The 19,118-nt window shown below is 35.4% G+C and overlaps 3 protein-coding genes across 3 annotated transcripts; 2 read left to right on the top strand and 1 right to left on the bottom strand.

Moving 5' to 3' along the window:
• Positions 1-73: 73 nt before the first annotated feature.
• ASHH3 (histone-lysine N-methyltransferase ASHH3) lies at positions 74-3,860 on the top strand. The gene is made up of 13 exons (XM_089616987.1): positions 74-327; positions 422-551; positions 654-765; positions 1,254-1,353; positions 1,446-1,524; positions 1,601-1,772; positions 1,877-1,957; positions 2,241-2,418; positions 2,730-2,757; positions 2,847-2,931; positions 3,349-3,397; positions 3,515-3,590; positions 3,706-3,860. Coding segments are annotated over exons 1-13 (1,110 nt in total). The 5' UTR covers positions 74-309; the 3' UTR covers positions 3,708-3,860.
• Positions 3,759-11,779, bottom strand: LOC149394525 (vacuolar protein sorting-associated protein 52 A-like). Its single transcript, XM_089616985.1, has 21 exons — positions 11,603-11,779; positions 11,457-11,523; positions 11,246-11,343; positions 10,750-10,807; positions 10,251-10,346; positions 9,555-9,656; positions 9,353-9,436; positions 8,808-8,888; positions 8,320-8,463; positions 7,848-7,939; positions 7,245-7,326; positions 6,936-7,118; positions 6,743-6,858; positions 6,599-6,657; positions 6,311-6,411; positions 5,818-5,868; positions 4,967-5,146; positions 4,746-4,880; positions 4,539-4,613; positions 4,345-4,402; positions 3,759-4,272 (listed from the first exon to the last, which is right to left on the bottom strand). The coding sequence occupies exons 2-21, from the start codon at positions 11,481-11,483 to the stop codon at positions 3,968-3,970; spliced, it is 2,127 nt and encodes a 708-aa protein (XP_089473111.1). The 5' UTR covers positions 11,484-11,523; positions 11,603-11,779; the 3' UTR covers positions 3,759-3,967.
• A 2,006-nt stretch (positions 11,780-13,785) lies between these two features.
• Positions 13,786-17,156, top strand: LOC149394524 (ARM repeat superfamily protein). Its single transcript, XM_089616318.1, has 7 exons — positions 13,786-13,972; positions 14,039-14,172; positions 14,252-14,472; positions 15,257-15,395; positions 15,497-15,623; positions 16,628-16,746; positions 16,853-17,156. The coding sequence occupies exons 1-7, from the start codon at positions 13,834-13,836 to the stop codon at positions 16,883-16,885; spliced, it is 912 nt and encodes a 303-aa protein (XP_089472444.1). The 5' UTR covers positions 13,786-13,833; the 3' UTR covers positions 16,886-17,156.
• Positions 17,157-19,118: the final 1,962 nt, after the last annotated feature.

The raw sequence follows: 19,118 nt of genomic DNA, 5'->3' as shown, positions 1-19,118 counted from the left end.
AACATTTGACACATAGCTATTTGAAATAATACCCAATGTCGCGGATTCACGACTAATAGGAGCGATAAGTTAGTTATCGCTCAGATCTCCTTTTTTTTTTCCACTTCAATTCAAACTCAAACTATCTTCTTTCACTTCCACTCTTTCAGTTTTACCAAACTCTCTCTCGCTCTCCATAATTACAGCCCATTCTTTGCCAATTCTTGAAATTACTCAAGAATCTAGATAACTCGACTTAAAAAAAAAAATGTCTCTTTGTTGAACCAAGTCCGTGGCTTCTTGAACCTTTTTTTTTTCTTTCTCAACGCAATGCCTGCCATGAAGAAGGTTGGTTCCGAAAATCCTCTCGCTCTGCAAATTCGTTGGTTTTTTTTTGTTTTTCGCTCCGCTTATTTTTTTATAATTTCAATATCGTCCCTAGAATTCCGAGCAGAATCACATCGGGAAATTGTTCAACAAGTTGGCGAAGGAGATTGGAAATCCCGTTGACTTCGAACTCCCAGAGTGGTTTTGCAAAGCAAGGCCTTTGCCGTACACCTTCATCAAGCGCAGTATCCTTTTTTTTCATTGTTCGAAACCTGCAACGATTCGGGGGCTATTTTGGTAATTATACGTGGTTGTACTGTTTGTTTTGGTCGTTTGACGATTTGAAGATATCTATCTGGTGAAAAGGATCAAGAGAAAGATCGAAGATGACGGAATATTCTGTTCTTGCTCGGCTTCGCCGGGATCGTCCGATGTCTGCAATCGAGATTGCCATTGCGGGTAAAGCAAGAAGAATAAACTTAACTTTTTTTTTTATTTTTATTTTTTATGATGATAAGTGAGTTAAGTTATAGGAAAATGCCTTTTTAGAGGGTTTCATCAACATTTTTCTTGTGTGTTTTCTGGTCCTTTTTGCAAGGAATTAGAAAAGAATCATTATAAGGTTTAAGATATATATATATATATATATATATATATTTTTTTTTTTAGTTTAATATGTTATGAATATTTTATTGAATTTTTTTTTATGATGATAAATGATTTGAGCTAAAGAAAAATGGCGGTTTGGAGTTTCATCAAAACTTTTCATGTGTGCTATTTCTGGTCCTTTTCCAAGGAAATACAAAAGAATAAATACTAGATTAAGGAGATTTGAGTCGGTTAATTAGTTTACTTCCATCCATTTGTGGAATTTGTTAATTTTAGGAATTCATAAACTTTTTTTTTTTTTTTGGTGTGCTAATTTTCGCTCGTATTTCGTATTCAAGAATGCTTTTTTCGAGCTGCTCTTCAAACTGTAAATGTGGAGAATCGTGTCAGAACAAAGCATTTCAGAATCGGCCTGTAAAGAAAATGAAACTCGTGCAGGTAAAAACAAAATTAATAATCTCATACGATATATCGTGATGTGACATCGTTACATTTTTCTTTAATCGACTGGTGTGCTTATTTTATTGTAGACTGAAAAATGTGGTTCTGGCATTGTGGCCGATGAAGATATAAAGTACGGAGAGTTTGTAATAGAATACGTTGGAGAAGGTAAATAACAACGCAGCCCTTTGATTATATCATTTAGTTTCGATTGCTTATGTTTTTGGGTCTTCTTTTGTTCAAGTTATCGACGACGAAATGTGCGGAGACAGACTTTGGAATATGAAGCACCGAGGGGAAACAAATTTTTACTTGTGCGAGATCAACAGAGATATGGTTATCGACGCGACGTACAAAGGAAATAAATCCAGATATATAAATCATAGTTGCTGTCCCAACACCGAGATGCAAAAATGGTAACCGATAAAAAAAAAAAACTATCAAGACTCGAGTACCCGTAAATTAAGATTAACACTGTAAACTAATAGTTTTTATTTATTTATTTTAATTTTTTTTTTAGGATAATCGACGGTGAAACGAGGATCGGCATATTTGCAACACGCGACATAATGAAGGGCGAGCACTTGACTTACGACTATCAGTACGATTTTTTTTTTTGTTCTTTCACAATTCTAGTTTGGAATTTTAAGTTTGCTTTTGGAGTGTGGTCTTGCTAATAAGTATTCGCATAGGTTTGTTCAACTTTTGCTTATAACATAAACAATACTGAAATGTTTTGAATTGCATTATTATTTTTTTAGAATTCTGGTTTGGAATTTGAAGTTTGTTCTATAGGTTACGTAACACACACACTACTGAAATGTTTTTCAAATTAGTAGTTATTTTGCAATTCTGGTTTGGAATTTGATAAGTGGTTTGTGTAGGTTTGTTCAATTCGGTGCGGATCAAGATTGCCATTGCGGTGCTTCGGGCTGCAGAAGAAAACTCGGAGTTCGACCGAGTAAACCGAAGATGTTGTCTGAGGCTGCTTTGAAAGTCGTTGCGTGCCAAGTGGCAGTCTCGTCCTCGCCAAAATTTAATGCCCTTTTGGCCCGAAAAGATGTATGCTTTTTCTATGCTATTCTACTATCGTTTTCAAGCTTGCATATAGTTATTCTGTGTTTGCGCATTAGACCCGGAATGGCAAATTAATATTGTAACTATAGTAGCTACAGTTTTTTTTTTAGTATGACTTGTGTAGTCGGAGAGATTGGTTCACCTAGACACGCGTCGATAAAATTTCCGTTTGTAATATTTAATTATCCTGAGTTTTTATGATCATGCGTTTAGTTGTTATACGATCGCATATGCAAATTAGTTTCCTTATATCTAATGAGTGTTTTTTTTTTTTTTTTTTTTTTTTTTGGGAATAGGTTCATCAGAATGGAGATTTGCATACTGGTATGTTGTGCTGCAGCCCATTTAAAAAAAAAAAACCAGAATGGAGATTCCTTTTTTTTTTTTTTTTTTGACGACTTGCCTTTTTACAGGAAGTCATTTGCATGGTCAGAAGGAAATAAATTGTGTGGGTAATTGCATTGGCCAAGTAGTCCTGATAACTCGTTATCAGTGTAGGTATGTTCTCTTTCTAAAGCTCACTTTTAAATGTGCATTAATTTTTGTTTAATTAATTGATAAAAAAGTATATACCAATGCTGCAATATTTATCTAGAACTAGTCTCTCCTTTCATTTTTATGCTTATAAAGGAATATTTTAGCCATTGTATTATCAGACCCTGCTAAAATGTAGTTTTTTAGGATCTAGCGTCGTGTACTAAAATTGTATCGAAAGTACTCGTGCAAATGTTTCTAGTTCAGTATGCGCAAAAATTGAAATATTGTGCACAATGACATTTCTGTAAATCCTGTTTTTTTTTTTTTTTTTTTTTTTTTTTTTTTTAAGTGTATATTTTTTTCCTTGAACAAAAATGTATTTGGGAAGTGATAAATTATGCAACCCTGATGGGTGTTTCTCTTTCTTATAATCCTCAGATCATTCGGGATCATTGAACGTTTCGATAAGTATTCGAAAAAACACCGGGTAAATGGATATTTATTGGCAATTCTTGATTTTAAGATGCTTATTGGAAGGGAAAAAAAGAAGTTACAATAATGGCTTGGTTTTTTTTTTTTTTTTTTTTTTTTTTTTTTTTCGCAGATCATGTTTGAAAACGGAAATCATGAAAATCTCGACATGTCGAAATTGGACTGGAAACCTCTTCCACAATGTCACTGTGAGTCGATAATTTGTTTAACATCACATTGCAATACAGAGACAATAATAGATTTAGATGAGGACTCCGAAAGTAATCAGGGAATCTGAACTCTTTTTTTTCCTTTTCCGTGCAGGATCTGTGTGATCAAGCTCTTTGAGGCCCTTTTTCACAAGCAATGTTGTAAGATTTGTGTAAAATAATTTTGTACGCTTGTATTAAACATGACATTCAGTCAATCCTTTCACTTTCGAAACTATGATGTACCATTTCCCTTGTCATAAACTCTTACATTAAATAGAATGAAATCACTGCAAAAACTTTTCTCGTCAAAAAAATCGGACGATACACAATTTCGGTATCACAACAAACAAGTGTAGTGGGGTTTCGAGAGTCAGTTAGAAGGTCCTCGAGTACTTGCGAATTTCGTACATGATCGAAGATATTGAGACCAAGTCCTTGTTCAACGCGGACCCGCCAACGATCTTCTTAATGCAATCGGAGAGTCTGGTGTAATAGAGCAAGAGCTGTGTCAGAGCGGCTCTGAGAATTTCCATTCCACACAAGAAGTTGCTAAAAGACGTTATGACGTCTTTGTGCATGAGCTCGATCGCGACTTTCCATCGGCTCGCAAAGTCTTTCACGAGCGGTTCGACCTCGGAAACGGTCACGGGTCTCTCGGCGCCGGCGCTCGGGTCCTCCGCTGATTATATAATCAGTGTGTGAATTGGGATTCATTGTGTGAAAAGGCGAAATAGTGAAAAAGCTAACTTACAAGCTCGTGTTTTGACGAATTTGATCAGGTCATTGAAATGCTCGAGAAGCAATTCCTCCTGCACAGAAAGAACACAATGCATACTCGTTTATAAGTGAAACGTTTTTTTTGGAAAAGAGAGTTTAAAAGTGATCATTAATGGAAATGGCTGTGATACAAAAAATAATAATGAAAAAATAGGGATAATAACTTACCACAAATAGTGCCGTGTTGCTCTTCAGTAATTCCTCGAAGTGCATTTGAATTTTTCCACCTTCAGGGCCGGCTTCCTGAATTGCAAACAAGCGTAAAGATTAACAAAAGCGTTGAAATAGAAAACAAACGAAAAAAAAACCCTGCTAGAATTTGATCTTCGAGGTAATTCTGGATTATTTGTCAAAAACGTATGTTAGATTCTTTACCTTCAGCACTGCGATTGTCATGTCGTAGTTGTTAATCAAAAACACGGTCTGAGATTTTTGTTTCGGAAACGTTTTGGCGAGCTTGATAAGCAAATCATCGATAGCCATCCGTAATCGCTCCAAGTTCAGATCAAGCTGGCAAAAAAACATAGATCGAAAAAATTTCAGCAACAGCGGCTTTGAATCAGACTAAAAGTTTTTAGTTAAAAAATGTCTAGTACCTGTCCATCTCCGTACTCGACGTTGAGGTGAATCAACGAGGCAGTGAATTCGGCGTAACGACGCATGACATAATGAGGGTGAATATCATCTTCCCACAAAGTTCTGATGTTTGCGTTGCGGAGGCTCCCGAGATGCATGTCAAACACCATTTTGAAACGCGGCCACAGCACAATGTTGACCTTCCCAATCACAGATACACATGTTTATTAATTTTTTTCTTCAAAAAATTAACCAAATAGGCCACCGAAAGTCTAAGAATTGCTAAATAGCCAACTTTTTGTAAATAGCCACCTCAACTTATTGACTGTACTAAAAAAGACAAAAATACCCAAAAACATTCCCGCCATTTAGGGTTTTTTTTTTTGTCTTTTTGAGTGCCGTATATAAGTTGAGGTGACTATTTACATAGAATTTACAAAAGGTTGACTATTATACAAAACACTATAAGTCAAATGGCTATATAGTTAAAAGACCCCTAGTTTACATTTATAGCCAACGGTTTCGATTTATATAAGACTGCGTTTCTTTCTTTGTAAAGGCCGATTTATAAAAAAAAAAAGAAAAAAAAATACTGTTCTAGCAGTTGTAACTGCTTAACTCCTACTGATCAACCGACTTCTTTTTCGCGATTCAGTGTTTTCGATTTTTAACACAAATACACATGACTATGTTTCACATATTGTGGGTGAAAAGCAGTAAATGATGCACAGCTATCGAAGATCAAACAGATAGTAAAAGGAATATGGAACATGAATTTGCTTTCTCTCAGCTGTCGCCGTTTATCAATTAAAAAAAAAAAGCGATGCTGTTAGTATATAAGAAAGAAAAAAAAAATTAATTAGAGCAATACCTTGTCTAGAAAGGAATCCAAGCATGGAATTCGGCGCCGTGACATAATGAGCTATAAAGAAACGAATGTTAGCGAAGTAAGCACTGTGACGATAACGAGAAGTGGGCCCATTTTTTTAAGTTATTATAACGACGAAATCATCCTTAGCAGCATAAATACACACGGCATGTCAGACTCAAACATTCTCAGAGAAGAAGCCATTACTAGGTGAACCAAAAGAATTTGGTAATGAAGAAACATGTCCACACAATTCTGTGAAAACTCAACTTTCTATTACAAGCTATACAATTGTTGACAGTACCTCCAACAAGATTTAAGATCAAATCGGGTAACACAAAATATTTTGCACGAGGAAAATAAAAATAATAGGAATGGACCATAAATTTTGCATATTGGAACAACAACAAACTGTAGGAATAAGCTTGCAATCACTTCACCATAGAATAAATCAACGATAAACTAAACATTTGGAATGGGTTTTTTTAGAGATTACCTGATGCTGGTGTACAATGCGAATCATAAGCATTACGCCTATAGCATCGTAACAATTTGGAAGTATTGAACCGAAATGTTCATCGATGACAGAAAATGGACCTGATATCAGAAAATAAATTTCGATTATCAATTTAGTTTTCTGATGTTCCACAAATAAATGGTAGCAGGAATGCTTATATATATATACATACATATATATATATATATATATATATATACATATATTGTCTTGCATTTAGCGAATCTAGCTACTTTGTAATAAAATTAGATATTCGGTCAAATTCACCTGAAAATATATCATAAAATATAGACTCCTCACTGAAGAAATCACCACAAAAGTGAAACCTGTAGATTTGAATGATAATCTTAAAGAGTTCATTTTTTATTTTTTTTAGCAAAATATTAAGGCGAAGGTAAAGATGTATGGTACTCAGAAGTAGCAGTATCCATAAGCAGCTTGTGTAAGCTTCTGAAGAGAACTTCATAAGGATACTTGGTGGAGCTTGCTTCAGCTATATGTGGAATTAACGCCGGTTCCTCAATTTCCTGAAGCAACATGAACAATTCGATTGGTTCTTTTATGTTTTTTCAGCACAAAAATTCGAGAGCTATGGGGGTCGAACCTTAAGAATTTTTATTCTGTCCCCAAGGGCAAAAACAGCAGACCGATTCTTCAATGGTTCTCTTCCTCTGGAAAAAAGACCAGAACTTCTTGTGTCTACACCAATCAGGTCGCTTGAAGTGGCAATATCCAACTGTAGTTTCTCCAGAGCCTGGATATAAGCCCGAAAATGCGCACTTAGAACCTGCAGAAGAACATTCAGCCGTATATACACTTCAATAAATTGTCAAGTTTCTTCACCATGAGTTGTGCCGAATTCAAAATTATTTGTTGCTAAATCATATATGCCAACTATGGAGTAGATGTTGACCTTGTTCATTGTGTCAATGTACGCAGCACGGACCTCAATGTACACCTCCTTCCCGTGTTCTTTGAGGAATGTAACAATATATCTACGTTTTTCATGAATTTGCATTGAAAAAAAAACAAATAAATCAATCTTGATCTAAGCGTTTGAGACCTAAATTTTATTGATACATAAAAAAAATTATGAGGATAAGAGTGATCAATTGGTCTACAATTTTATGAGCCATCATAGTTCTTATTTATAAAGCACTTCACAAGAGATAATGGTGGCACATAGGTGGAATTAGCAAATATACAGTGGGTTGTTGAAGTGTGTGGATATAGTTGAGTCATCTTAATAACGATATTTTAATTCCAGTTTCTAAATATGTTAGTCTCGTTTCCGGGAGAAAAAAAAAAGAGAGGGAGAAACTCCATGTATTTCAAACTCGAGGGACAAGAAAAAAAAAACTTTTTTGTGTGGTTATAACGACCGCAATAAAGCCCTTCGCTAAGAAGATAATACAAGCATAAGTTCAAAGAGGAACTGCCTACATCTATAGCTGAGATTAGATTATACTGAATAACTAATGTAGAAGGAAACAGAATAAACAAGAAGAAAATTTACTTGTATTTTAAGAGAACGTTCTGCTGAAGTATCTGGATGTTAGTTTTAGGTTTCCTCAGTGCGTAAAGCTTCTGAACAGTGAAGTCGAACACCTGGAAGATAGAAAGAATTTTGCCAATGAGATTATAAACAGCCATTTTTAAGTTTCATTCAATCACCGAAATGGCTTGATTTCCGGGTCCATACTATATGCACAATATGAATGATTCACACAAAAGTTCTAAAAAAATTGGGATTCAGAATATCCGTACTGCCTAAAATAACAAATCTATCGCCACAGAACTAGCCAACAAAAAAAAGTTTAAACGACATGGCAATCATTATTAAAAAAACAAAGCAATAGAAACATACGCTGCAGACAATTATTTCAACAAATTTAACATAATATGTCAATGAAATAAAACTGAATTTCAAATCTGTTAGCGATGACTTGTTGATATCATCCGGTGCATAATCAACTCTAATTAACAACCTTTGAAACTGCTTTTTGCCGAAGCTTTTCAAGTTCAGGTTGAACATCTTTCAGAGCTTTTGACATATTGACCATGGGATCCACTTCTACAAACTTCAGTTTCTTACTCAGAGTTTCAAGAGTTCTCATATACTCATCATTGACCTGAACAGAATTGAAACATTGCATGTCAATAGCAACAAAAGAAAAGAAAGTCAATCATCGAATAAAAACTAATTCCATGCGAAGGAGATCAGCAAGAGATCGGAGCTATGGAATGAATCTGTATGCCATCTAAATTGGAAATAAAAACTGGTCATTTGTTCCATAATTTCCAATGACTAATAAATCAGGTAACCACTTTAATTCCATGTAGACTTCTAATTTCCAAGATAAGCCGGTACATTTTAATAAAAGCTAAAGCACGGAGATGGTTCAGATATGTCACATATATTATACATTACTAAGCGGTGTGTGCACTTAAGTGGGTACAGTACAGATATGCTTACCTCTCCATCAATGATAATATCCACCATCCTTGGAGGGACTATGATGTCCTCAACAAAGGTTGCCAATTTTGACTCTGCTACCTGTTTGACCAATGCAATACACCATATAAATAGCATAAGAGGAACTAGAAACACACGGGAACGGGGAAATAGCAATCTAACTCATATGAAATATTTACTCGTATGCGTAACTTAAGATGATAATTGCATTATAATTTTGAAATATATCACCCATTTGAACACTCTAATTTTTCTTAAACCTGTAACATGTTTACTTGATCACGGGTCGAAATTTGTTTTCTACTTCAAGTTTCCTTTTTATTATTAAAAAAATAGAGGGAATGCAAAACATGGTTTAGTTTCTAAGTAGGGGAAGACGATTACTTTTAACCCCAAAACAACATGATAACAGGCATGGAAAAATTCAAGAAGTTGAGTACATAAAGATGCATTTGTGCAGGTTTCTGATTTCAACCTTGCAGATAATATATTAAAAAAATAATAATAAAAAAACCCACACATTATGGTCCATAAAACGATCGTACCTTGCGATTCTTTAGCTTCAACCCCATGTCCATAGATTTCTCCTGGAGTATTTTTATATCTGCACTTATAGAACCAATCTCAGTCTGCAATGAACTCAATAATATTAGTTATCTTGATAAAAGCTGCAACTTCAACAAGGCAACGCAAAGCTGATATAATACAGAAATAAGAATTGCGAAGAGCTAGCAACGGCTAAACTACCTGAAATCCAGTCAAAAGTGTTTCCATCTGTGTCAAGATGCTATCACAATCACGAATTTGGTCATGTAAAGAAACCAAATTGTCACTTTCTTTTATATAATCCTGCAAATGAAACAGTTGAATTATAACTGGCACATGAGAGAATAGAGATGAGTAAACCCCCTAAATATGTTATAAACTATTATAGACTAATTACACACATATTACGTTTGCAAACTAGACTACGGTATAGATTGGTGATTATGTATAATAATAAAAAAAAAAAGGAGAAAGAAGAGAATTTCAAAATCATAGATGGAAGAGAAAGAGAAATCATCATAACGGCGAGGGAAAAAAAATGCTAAACTTGATATATTTTTAACTGACTAGAACCAACTAGATACAAACAAAAATATATGATGCAATGTTTTCATCTCTTTGGCCATAACATGCTAACATGTAGCTGATATGTAAACAAAAATGTTCCCACATTTCTACTAACAGAAACTCCACAATTCTTTCATTCCCTAAGACTATAGGTTTCTATATTTGTACTGTAACTTTACAGCTCTATCAATTATATGTCTCGGTTATTTCCCTCAACTCTGCCAATACAATGAAGTAAATTTCAAGAATGAACTTGTTACGGAACTCAAAACGTTCGAACCATTAATATTAGATTTTAGGCAAAAATAGTCTTACGAAATAACCACAGACCTGTATTGAGTCCAGTTCCACTTGCCGAATATTATTCTCCACTCCCTTTGCATATTCACGTAGTTTTGTGCCTTTAGATAATATGTTCTCAACCACCTAATTAATGACAGGAATCAGTATGGCATTCAATCCCGGAACATTTAAAAGATAAAATTAAATAGCAGAAAATGAATGTAATCACAAATCAAAGAAACGCAAACACCAGACTTCCAGGCTTGATGTGGTGGTCATACGTAAATCATATTTTTTATCCAAATATGTGAATTGAAACTATTCAAAATACAAAGTCCATGAAAACGAGTTCCATGAAATCGTTTACGAGTAAAACTCGTTCTCTTCACAAGCTCTCCATCTGGGTATGAATCAATATATCGGTATTGTTGTACATTGATCCAATCATGGATGGTAACACATTGAAAATCGAAACAAAGCGTAATCAGTGGAATGTGAAACAGACGATGAACATTGCAAAAAGCCTAAATGATGAAATAATACCCACATCGTCGTTTTTGCATTCTTCCAACTCTTGCTGAAGTCCCTCCAGCGATATATCATCACTGAAAGTAAGGTAAAAAAAAAAAGTTATACCGACAAAGCAGCAACAATGAATACAATATTAATCTCACTTTTTTTTTCCTTTCTTGGTTTCCAGTTTTTCTCTCTTGCAACTTTCTCATTTTTTGTTCTTCATCTTCTTCCTTATAAAAAAACAGTATTTATCTTAGCAACAGACAACTAGCTGAGCCGCGAAGAAGTAATACGAGAAATCCACTGAGTGATCAATCAATCATCTCAAGATCTCCCAATTTCACCGGTAAACATCAACAAGGCACACAAGTCAACTAGTTCTTATATGCCAATCAATTGCAAATTCCTATCTTTGTTATTTCTTTCGGAGGCAAAGCTCAATTAGCAAATCTAGACTAATCGATCATATATCATTTCAAGCACCAATTAGCGAACAAGAAGCCTCTAGACTAATCGATCAAACATACCTGCTATTATCTTCCTCAACGTTCAAATCCCCAACAAATGCACCCAAATCGAAGAGAGCATTCTGCAAATTATCGCTAGTCTCTTGGTAGGAAAAGCCCTGCGATCCAAAAAAAAAAAAAAAAAATAATTCACAAAGTCTCCAATTAGTTTCAGTCGAATCTCACACGCATTGAATTGAAACAAGCGCACCGAAATTCGAAACGATCGTACCTCTTTGGCACTTTCCACTTCGGTCATCGTGCTTGAAGACTACGCGAGACTCGGATCTCTAACAACACTGAAGAAGACAGAGATAGATTTCAGGAACTTAATATCACTTGAGAGAGAGAGATAGAGAGAACAAATTTAGATCTAACCATGAAATCGAAGCTGAAGAAGAATCGGAAGATTTCTCAGATCGAGCCAGAGAAGGAGTTAAGGAAACAAATAGAGAAACGACGAGTCGTTTAGAAACGTGATCGGCGTCGTCGGCGAGGGTGAAGCAATGCCGGAGATGAGAGTGAGTGTCCAATTCAATTGTAAATAGAGATTGTATTGTGTATGGAATGTATGATTTGTGTACCCGTACGGTAACGATCGTACGGTCAATAAAGGGACAAGGTAAGAGATTCAATTTTTTCTCCCACATGCTACACCAAATGTAAACAATTATACGTTAAAATAGTTTTCGTTTTTTTATTAGACACAAATTACAAAATATATTTTTCGTTGCGACATGAATAAAGACATAAATTATTGCGAAATAGTTTAAGATTCAAATTTATTAAAGCTATACAGCTAATAATTATGAACATAGCTGAAACGACGAGATAGAAGGGAAGATGGTTGATTTTGTTCAATATTTTTATCCGCTCGAGGAGGTTGATCAGATCTATGAACTGAGCTCACGTTGTGCTCATTTTAAAAGTCAACGAGGCAAAAGTTATGATAAACTGAGAGCATTAGTTTGTGTGATAAAGTTGACTTGTTGCAAAATCGACTGGTCGAGCAGGAAAGTTGAAGTGCCTCAGTGATCCAACATGGAAGGCCAAAGTCGTTCAACGCCGGATTTTTCAGATTTTTAACACCCATGTTTCCCGAAGTGACACTTTGTTCTACTCATTTCATTGTACTCCAAGCGCTAATTGCTATAATATGTACTTCGTTGACCACTTCGCTCATGATCGATTCGATATTCATCAATTGATTTGTTTTGTTTAGAATAAACTACATCATGCTTTGTTTTTTTTTTTTTAAATGTAAATAAACAATACATGTTCGCTACTCAATTCATTAAATTAAGTAGAGTCCATATATACTGCGAACAACTCAAACTACGAGAATATGCATTTATCTTTTTTTGAAATTTGTACGTCGGATGGCTAAGAAGTTCATGCATATTCATTAAATATAAGTTGATTTGATGCCGAAAACCTGCTGCCACCATCTGGTGGAATAATCGAGCCGCCTAAAAAGTCTCCCTCCCCTAAATTAAAAGAAGTACAACAAATAAGAAGTGATAATAAATAATTTGCACAACTATTCACTAATGTTTCCAACATACAAAAAACAAAACTAATTATGATAATGAAACTCTCTATTTTCTTATGTCGATTATTTCGATTAGTTGACCTTTTTTTTTTTTAATTCCTCTTACGGAAATTTTCATGTTGCACTAAGTTACTTAGTAATGTATGCATGCAATCATGCTGTCTAGAAACACTTCACGGGGAACACTAATCCGAATAAGTAGGGTCAATAGTTCAATGTGATTCATTTTAAATCATAACAAACCCAAACAAGTGCTCTCTTAACCAAGCTAGATGGTCTCCAATCACTAAAACTAATAAAGAGTCGTATAATGATTGTTCGCGTCATATGATTGTTTACATTTAAATGTGTTCCCGAATAACATAATCATAATGCCGAATGTGGATTGTCTCGTGAAAAAGAACATCTTAAGACATTTGTAATGCCTATAAAATTTAATTGGTCAACATTTACTTCGAATATATGAATTTTTGGAAGGAAAATTCGGGATGAAGATAATACTATACTATGAATCTAGCTCTATCAAGATATTGCATGTTAAGTTTTATAATTAGATCGTTTGAAATGCATTTGAATAAATTGTTTGAGTAGAATCCTATAACTATACAATAGATAGACACCTCACTAAACAAAAGGGAGAATCGACCCAAATATTAATAAAACATAAGATTTTCATAAAATTACCCGAAATATAAGTATGATAAATGTATTAGTGAGTCTCCTAGATGTACGCCAACAAATTTATAGAAATTCCATTAAATCCAGACACGTACCAGCAAATTATAGATTTGTTAACATTCAACTTCGAAGCTACAATCGTCTTTGTTATGCATTTAATCAATTTTACTAACATTTGGGGTCTTAAATCTCTAAAACAAAAAGTTACTAAACAATAAGTAAAAAAAAGGGTAAAACGGTAATATTATATATACTTTTAAAAAATGGCTGACTCGTTAAAGCATCAAACTTTTTGACATTGGGCCTCTCTTTTAAGTTTAAAGTGTTTAAAAGCTCAAACTTTGGTTATTGATTGCAAAGGAAGAAGAAGCGAGAGAATATGGAGGCCACGGCGGAGATGGAGTCGTTTCTCTGCCGGAGACTGGTCGACGAGACTCAGCCGATCTCCGACCGATTCAGAGCTCTCTTCTCTCTCCGCAACCTTAAAGGCTCGTCTCCTCTCAACGCCCTTATTAAAGGTAAATCTCTCTCTCTCCCCAATCTCTCTCTCTCTCTCTCATCTCTAACGTCTCTGAATCGATCAGCGATGAGAGACCCGTCGAACCTTCTAGCGCACGAGGCAGCCTTCGCTCTCGGCCAAATGCAAGACTCCGCCGCCGTCCCAGCCCTCGCCGCCGCCCTCGCCGACCTCTCTCTCCACCCAATCGTCCGTCACGAGGTCCGATTCTCTTTCTCTCTCTCTCTCTGTCTCTTCGAAACCCTAATTCCTAATTGAAAAGTTGAATTTGGTGAATTAGGCTGCGGAGGCGCTGGGAGCGATTGCTGTGGAGGGGAACGAAGCTCTGTTGGAGACGAGCCTGGCTTCCGATCCAGCTCAGGAGGTCCGAGAGACCTGCGAGCTCGCTCTCCATCGGATTCGAAGTCTCTCGGACCATTCCGCCGGAGAATCCAGCTCGCCTTTTCTCTCCGTCGACCCCGCCGCCGCAGCTTCGTCTTCTTCTTCGCTCTCCCAACTCAGGTTTGCTTTTCTTTTCAACAGAGCTCTACTCAGCTCAGTTGAGAGGGGTAAATTTGGGGAAAAAAGTATTCATGGGGCGTATATGAAAAAATCTTATAATTTTGGGCTAGAATTTGATAAAAAAAAAAAATTGGGGTAAAAAATTTGTGATTGAAGCCTTGAATATATGCCCCTCTGGTCCTTGGAATAATTCATGAATGAATGATTAGGTGGTGAACATAGAAGGCTTTGGGAATTAAGATGGTTTAGTCTGAGAAAAAAAGTGTCGGGAGGCATATATGACAAAATCATACAATTTTGGGCCAAAGATATATAATTTGATACAAATTTGGGGTAACTATTATCATTGAAGTCTTTGAAAATATGCCTCTCTGGTGGTTAGATGGCCTCCGCCAGTGGTAGTAATAATTCATGAATAAATGATTAGGTGGCAAATTTAGAAGGCTATAAAAATTAAGATGGACTAGTCTGAGAATTGGTTTAAACAAGTATTCAGGGGCATATATGACAAATTCACATAAATTTGGGCCAAATGATAAAACTTAGAGGTCAAGATTAGTATTGAAGGCTTTGAAAATATGCCCCACTGGTCTTTTGATGGCTCCGCTAGTGGTAGTAATAATTCATGAATAAATTATAAATGATAAAGTGTTGAATAAAGAAGGCTTTGAAAACTAAGATGGATTAGTCGAGAATGGTGTATAATTCTACTTCGACTAGTGCGGAAATTTTTTTCATCAATAAAAATGTAAATAGTTTTCGATTTATTTGCACTTGTTTTCAGGGACGTTCTTCTGGACGAAGGAGAGAGAATGTACGAGCGATACTCCGCTCTTTTCGCCCTCAGAAACAATGGCAGCGACGAGGCCGTGACCGCCATAATCGACTCCCTAGCCTCCAAAAGCGCTCTTTTGAAACACGAGGTCCGTTTATTTTTTGAGGACCATGATAGTTTTTTTTTTGTTTTGTTTTTGTTTTTGTTTGTTTGTTTGTTTGTTAAAGAGTGTGTGTGTGGCGTTTATAGGTCGCTTATGTGTTGGGTCAATTGCAAAACAAAGCGGCCTCGGAAGCTCTGTCGGAGATACTCAGAGACGTGAAAGAGCACCCAATGGTGAGGCACGAAGCCGCCGAGGCTCTCGGCTCCATCGCAGGTACAACAATTTTGCTTCTGTTTCTCTTTCGGTTTAGGTTCAAGGTTGTTTGTTCAGATGATTTTTTTTTTATCTCCTCCCTAATTAGGAGGAAATAATATTAGAGAAATTGCTTCATTTGCCACCAATTTTATAATTTTTTCACACTTTCCACCAAAAGACTAATTTTTCCCAAAATGCCACCGAGATGTCAACATTGTTGACATCTATGTGAACATTCTCATAGTGAAGTGCAAAAATAGATATCAACATTGTTGACATAGATGGTGGCATTTTGGGAAAAATTAGTCTTTTGGTGGAATGTGGGAAAGAATTATAAAATTTGTGACAAATGGGGCAATTTCTCATAATATTAATAATGATTGTATTTGAAACAATTAAACAAAAATATAGCCAATGGTTTCTGTTTTTTACACTGTCAAATAAAAATAAGCAATTAACCATTGTAGAAAAATTGATTGATAGGGTTGATTTGAATTATTTATTTATTTATTGGAACCTGGTACTTGCACATAGTGTAAATTTGGGCTGTTTTACTAATTATAAACAAACCTTGGGTATTTAGCTATAACAACCTAAGTATTTATCGTCAGAGTTTACTAATTAGTGGTAGCTGTAAATCTTTTCGGGGGGTTATTTTTTAAATCAAAGATTATAAAGTTGCTGAAATTTGTCTTCTGGAGATTTTTTTCATTTTTCGGTGGGCGAAAAGCACATATTCGTTTTGCAAATTTTGCATATTTTATTTATTTAGTTTCCTTGGAAAGCCAATTAAAAATATGGAAATCCGGCAAAAAAATGAATATCGGCACTATGAAAATTTCCTCGGCATTTCCATCTGCAGTCATTAGCGACCGACATTTTAATAATTGATTTAGAATTATTATAAATATTAAATATTAGTTTTTGTTTTGGTGTGTTTGTTAATATTCACGGATCACGGTGCGTACCAGTTTCATAATAGTAGTGACTTGACTTGTATTACAAATTTGCTTGACCCTCAGATGAACAAAGCGTGTCTCTTCTCGAGGAATTTTCCAAGGATTCAGAGCCGATTGTCTCGCAGAGCTGCGAGGTTGCTCTGAGCATGCTCGAGTTTGAACGATCGGGAAAGTCGTTTGAGGTGAGTTTCGATATCGATTTTTTTCCGAGCTACGTCGAACATCTTTTGATGTCTACTGTTAGTGGAATTGATTAAATCGGGTCATTATTTTTTTTTTTTGGCTCAGTACTTCTTCATGAAAGCTCCGGTGGTGCAATAGAACTGTCTGGTATTTCAGCAATAGTTCAGAGTTTTGTTCTTTATTCGAAGAATCGGTTTTGCGGTTCAAACACAAGTGCAAGCTAGAAAGATGATGGCAAGAAAGAAAATACAAAAGAAAATCGAATGTGGTGTGAAATAATATACAAGTTATTTATTATTTTTCTTGATAATTTAGAAGGAAAAGTATTTGGTTTCTTCAAGAATTTGGAGATCAGTTATATTTTCACCGAGTTATCTGTTGCAAGATTACTCTTATAATCTTTTTGTTTTACAAGGTCATCTTCACCTCTAAAATTAATATATCGTATCAATAATCCATTCTAATGTAATCACATATGTAGAGTTTTATTATGTAGCAGTTTTAATATGTATAGATATTTATAATAAAAAAAAATGAGGCCTAGTGCAACTACGAAGTTAACCAAGGACAAATCGTAATTTACTCATTTTAATTTTAGTTACCATACAATATGTTTGCAAGGTTTTAATTTATATAAACAAATATCAAGAACATGAAGAAAAAAAAATATTTTTCTTATGATGCTTGTTAGCTGCAAAATGAATTCCATCCGAAATTCTGAAATGCGTGAGAAATTTCCGAATCAAACACCTTTGGGTCTTTAGAAGAGAAATAAAAGCTTTTTTTTTTTGCCATTTGCCCGTTTGTAAATTTTGAAATGAATTTGGCTCATTCGTGTACTCTATTAGTTCTATTACATTACAAGTCTCAAGTTTATATCCCTAGTTTTTTTTATTTGTGATAAGGTACAGACGAATATTCATTCAACGAGTACGTGGATAACTTATAACTCAAAATTCACATAATATGCTTGGAACAAATTCAGCCAAGTCTATAGCCTCTATTTCTCTCAATACCGTGACCAAAGTCGTTTGGTGGTTACAAAAACATGTGCATTCAACACATAAATCTCATTTAGTCACTTGTCTCACAATTAAGGCATTAAGCCAAAAAAGAGTTCTCTTTTTCTCTTGTTACCATTGCCATGTAGTTCATCATGAGAAGTCATGGTGACTCGATGGAATTTGAATCAAGAGAGGTGGGCAAAAATTAACTTAGCATCTTTAAATAACCTCAACTATCTAAATTGTTATGTATTTTAAAAATCTCATTGATATTGATATTAGGAATTTTTTTTTCTATTTTTTTGTTAACTTATTCATTTTTCGTAGAATCATCGGAGAGGTTCTTGAATGATCTTTCTCTAAATTAATTTTTTTTAATTATCAAAGAATGACATAGTTATTTTGCATTATCAACACATATTTAACCTTAGGTACTAACTTTGTAGGTCAAGAGAGTCGGTCGGAGCAGAGACGGCGCCGGAAAAGGTTAACGTCGGAGAAGTCAGGCGAAGCGATTGGAAGCTTTATGTGCGACAAAATCATTTTTGCATCAAGAGCTCTATGTAGAAGATCTCGAAGAACTTATTGGCGGCCTTGTCGACGTGGAATTCAGAATCATTGGCTCTTTGTAGTACCAATTTTTTTCGCTAATGTGTACATTGTAATATATTAGTAGACGTAATAACTCAAAAACTTTATTAACCCCTAATATTTGAACATTTTTATAAATTTTAACTATTTACTAATGTCATGCAAAACGTTGACTATTTTACACATTTATAATTACCAATTCGTTATAGATCTTGTTATGAAGTGATCTAATCTTAGCTGCGAGCTAAGCGATCTGCGAGCTGGCGAGCTGAGCGAGCTGCGGAGTTGAGCGAGTGAAGAGCTGGACGAGCTGCAGAGCTGAGCGAGCTGCGAGCAGAGAAGTTGAGCGAGCTGCGAAGAGCGAGCGGCGAGCTATGTTGAGCGAGATGTGATCTAAAGTGTTGTGCGAACTGCGAGCTAAGGCAGCAGTTCGTCCGGTCGTTGGATCTTCATGACGTGACGTGCAAGCTTTCTTCTTCCGGGTCTTTAAATAGAGTTAGGCTTGGCCTCTTCGATGTAACTTTTCATTCTATTCTGAGAGACACTTTTGTAGTGAGAGAAAGTATTGAGAGAGAGAGAGAAAGGCTGTGAGATCAAGAACAGTTGAGAGATTTCTCGAAGTACTTGTAATCTGTAACATCTCCAAGACACGATTGATCTCATTGATAGTGAAGAAACCCCAAGGCTGGACGTAGGTCAATTCAAGACCGAACCGGGATAAAATCGCTGAGTCCTTATCCTTTCCGTTTGTTTTCTGTTATTGTTAGTGTTTGCGT

Source organism: Urtica dioica, chromosome 6 (assembly GCF_054948205.1).
Source record: "Urtica dioica subsp. dioica isolate 48M chromosome 6, U.dioica_male_clone48M_v1_H2, whole genome shotgun sequence".
Classification (NCBI taxonomy): domain Eukaryota; kingdom Viridiplantae; phylum Streptophyta; class Magnoliopsida; order Rosales; family Urticaceae; genus Urtica; species Urtica dioica.
This window is presented reverse-complemented; position numbering and strand designations above follow the sequence as displayed.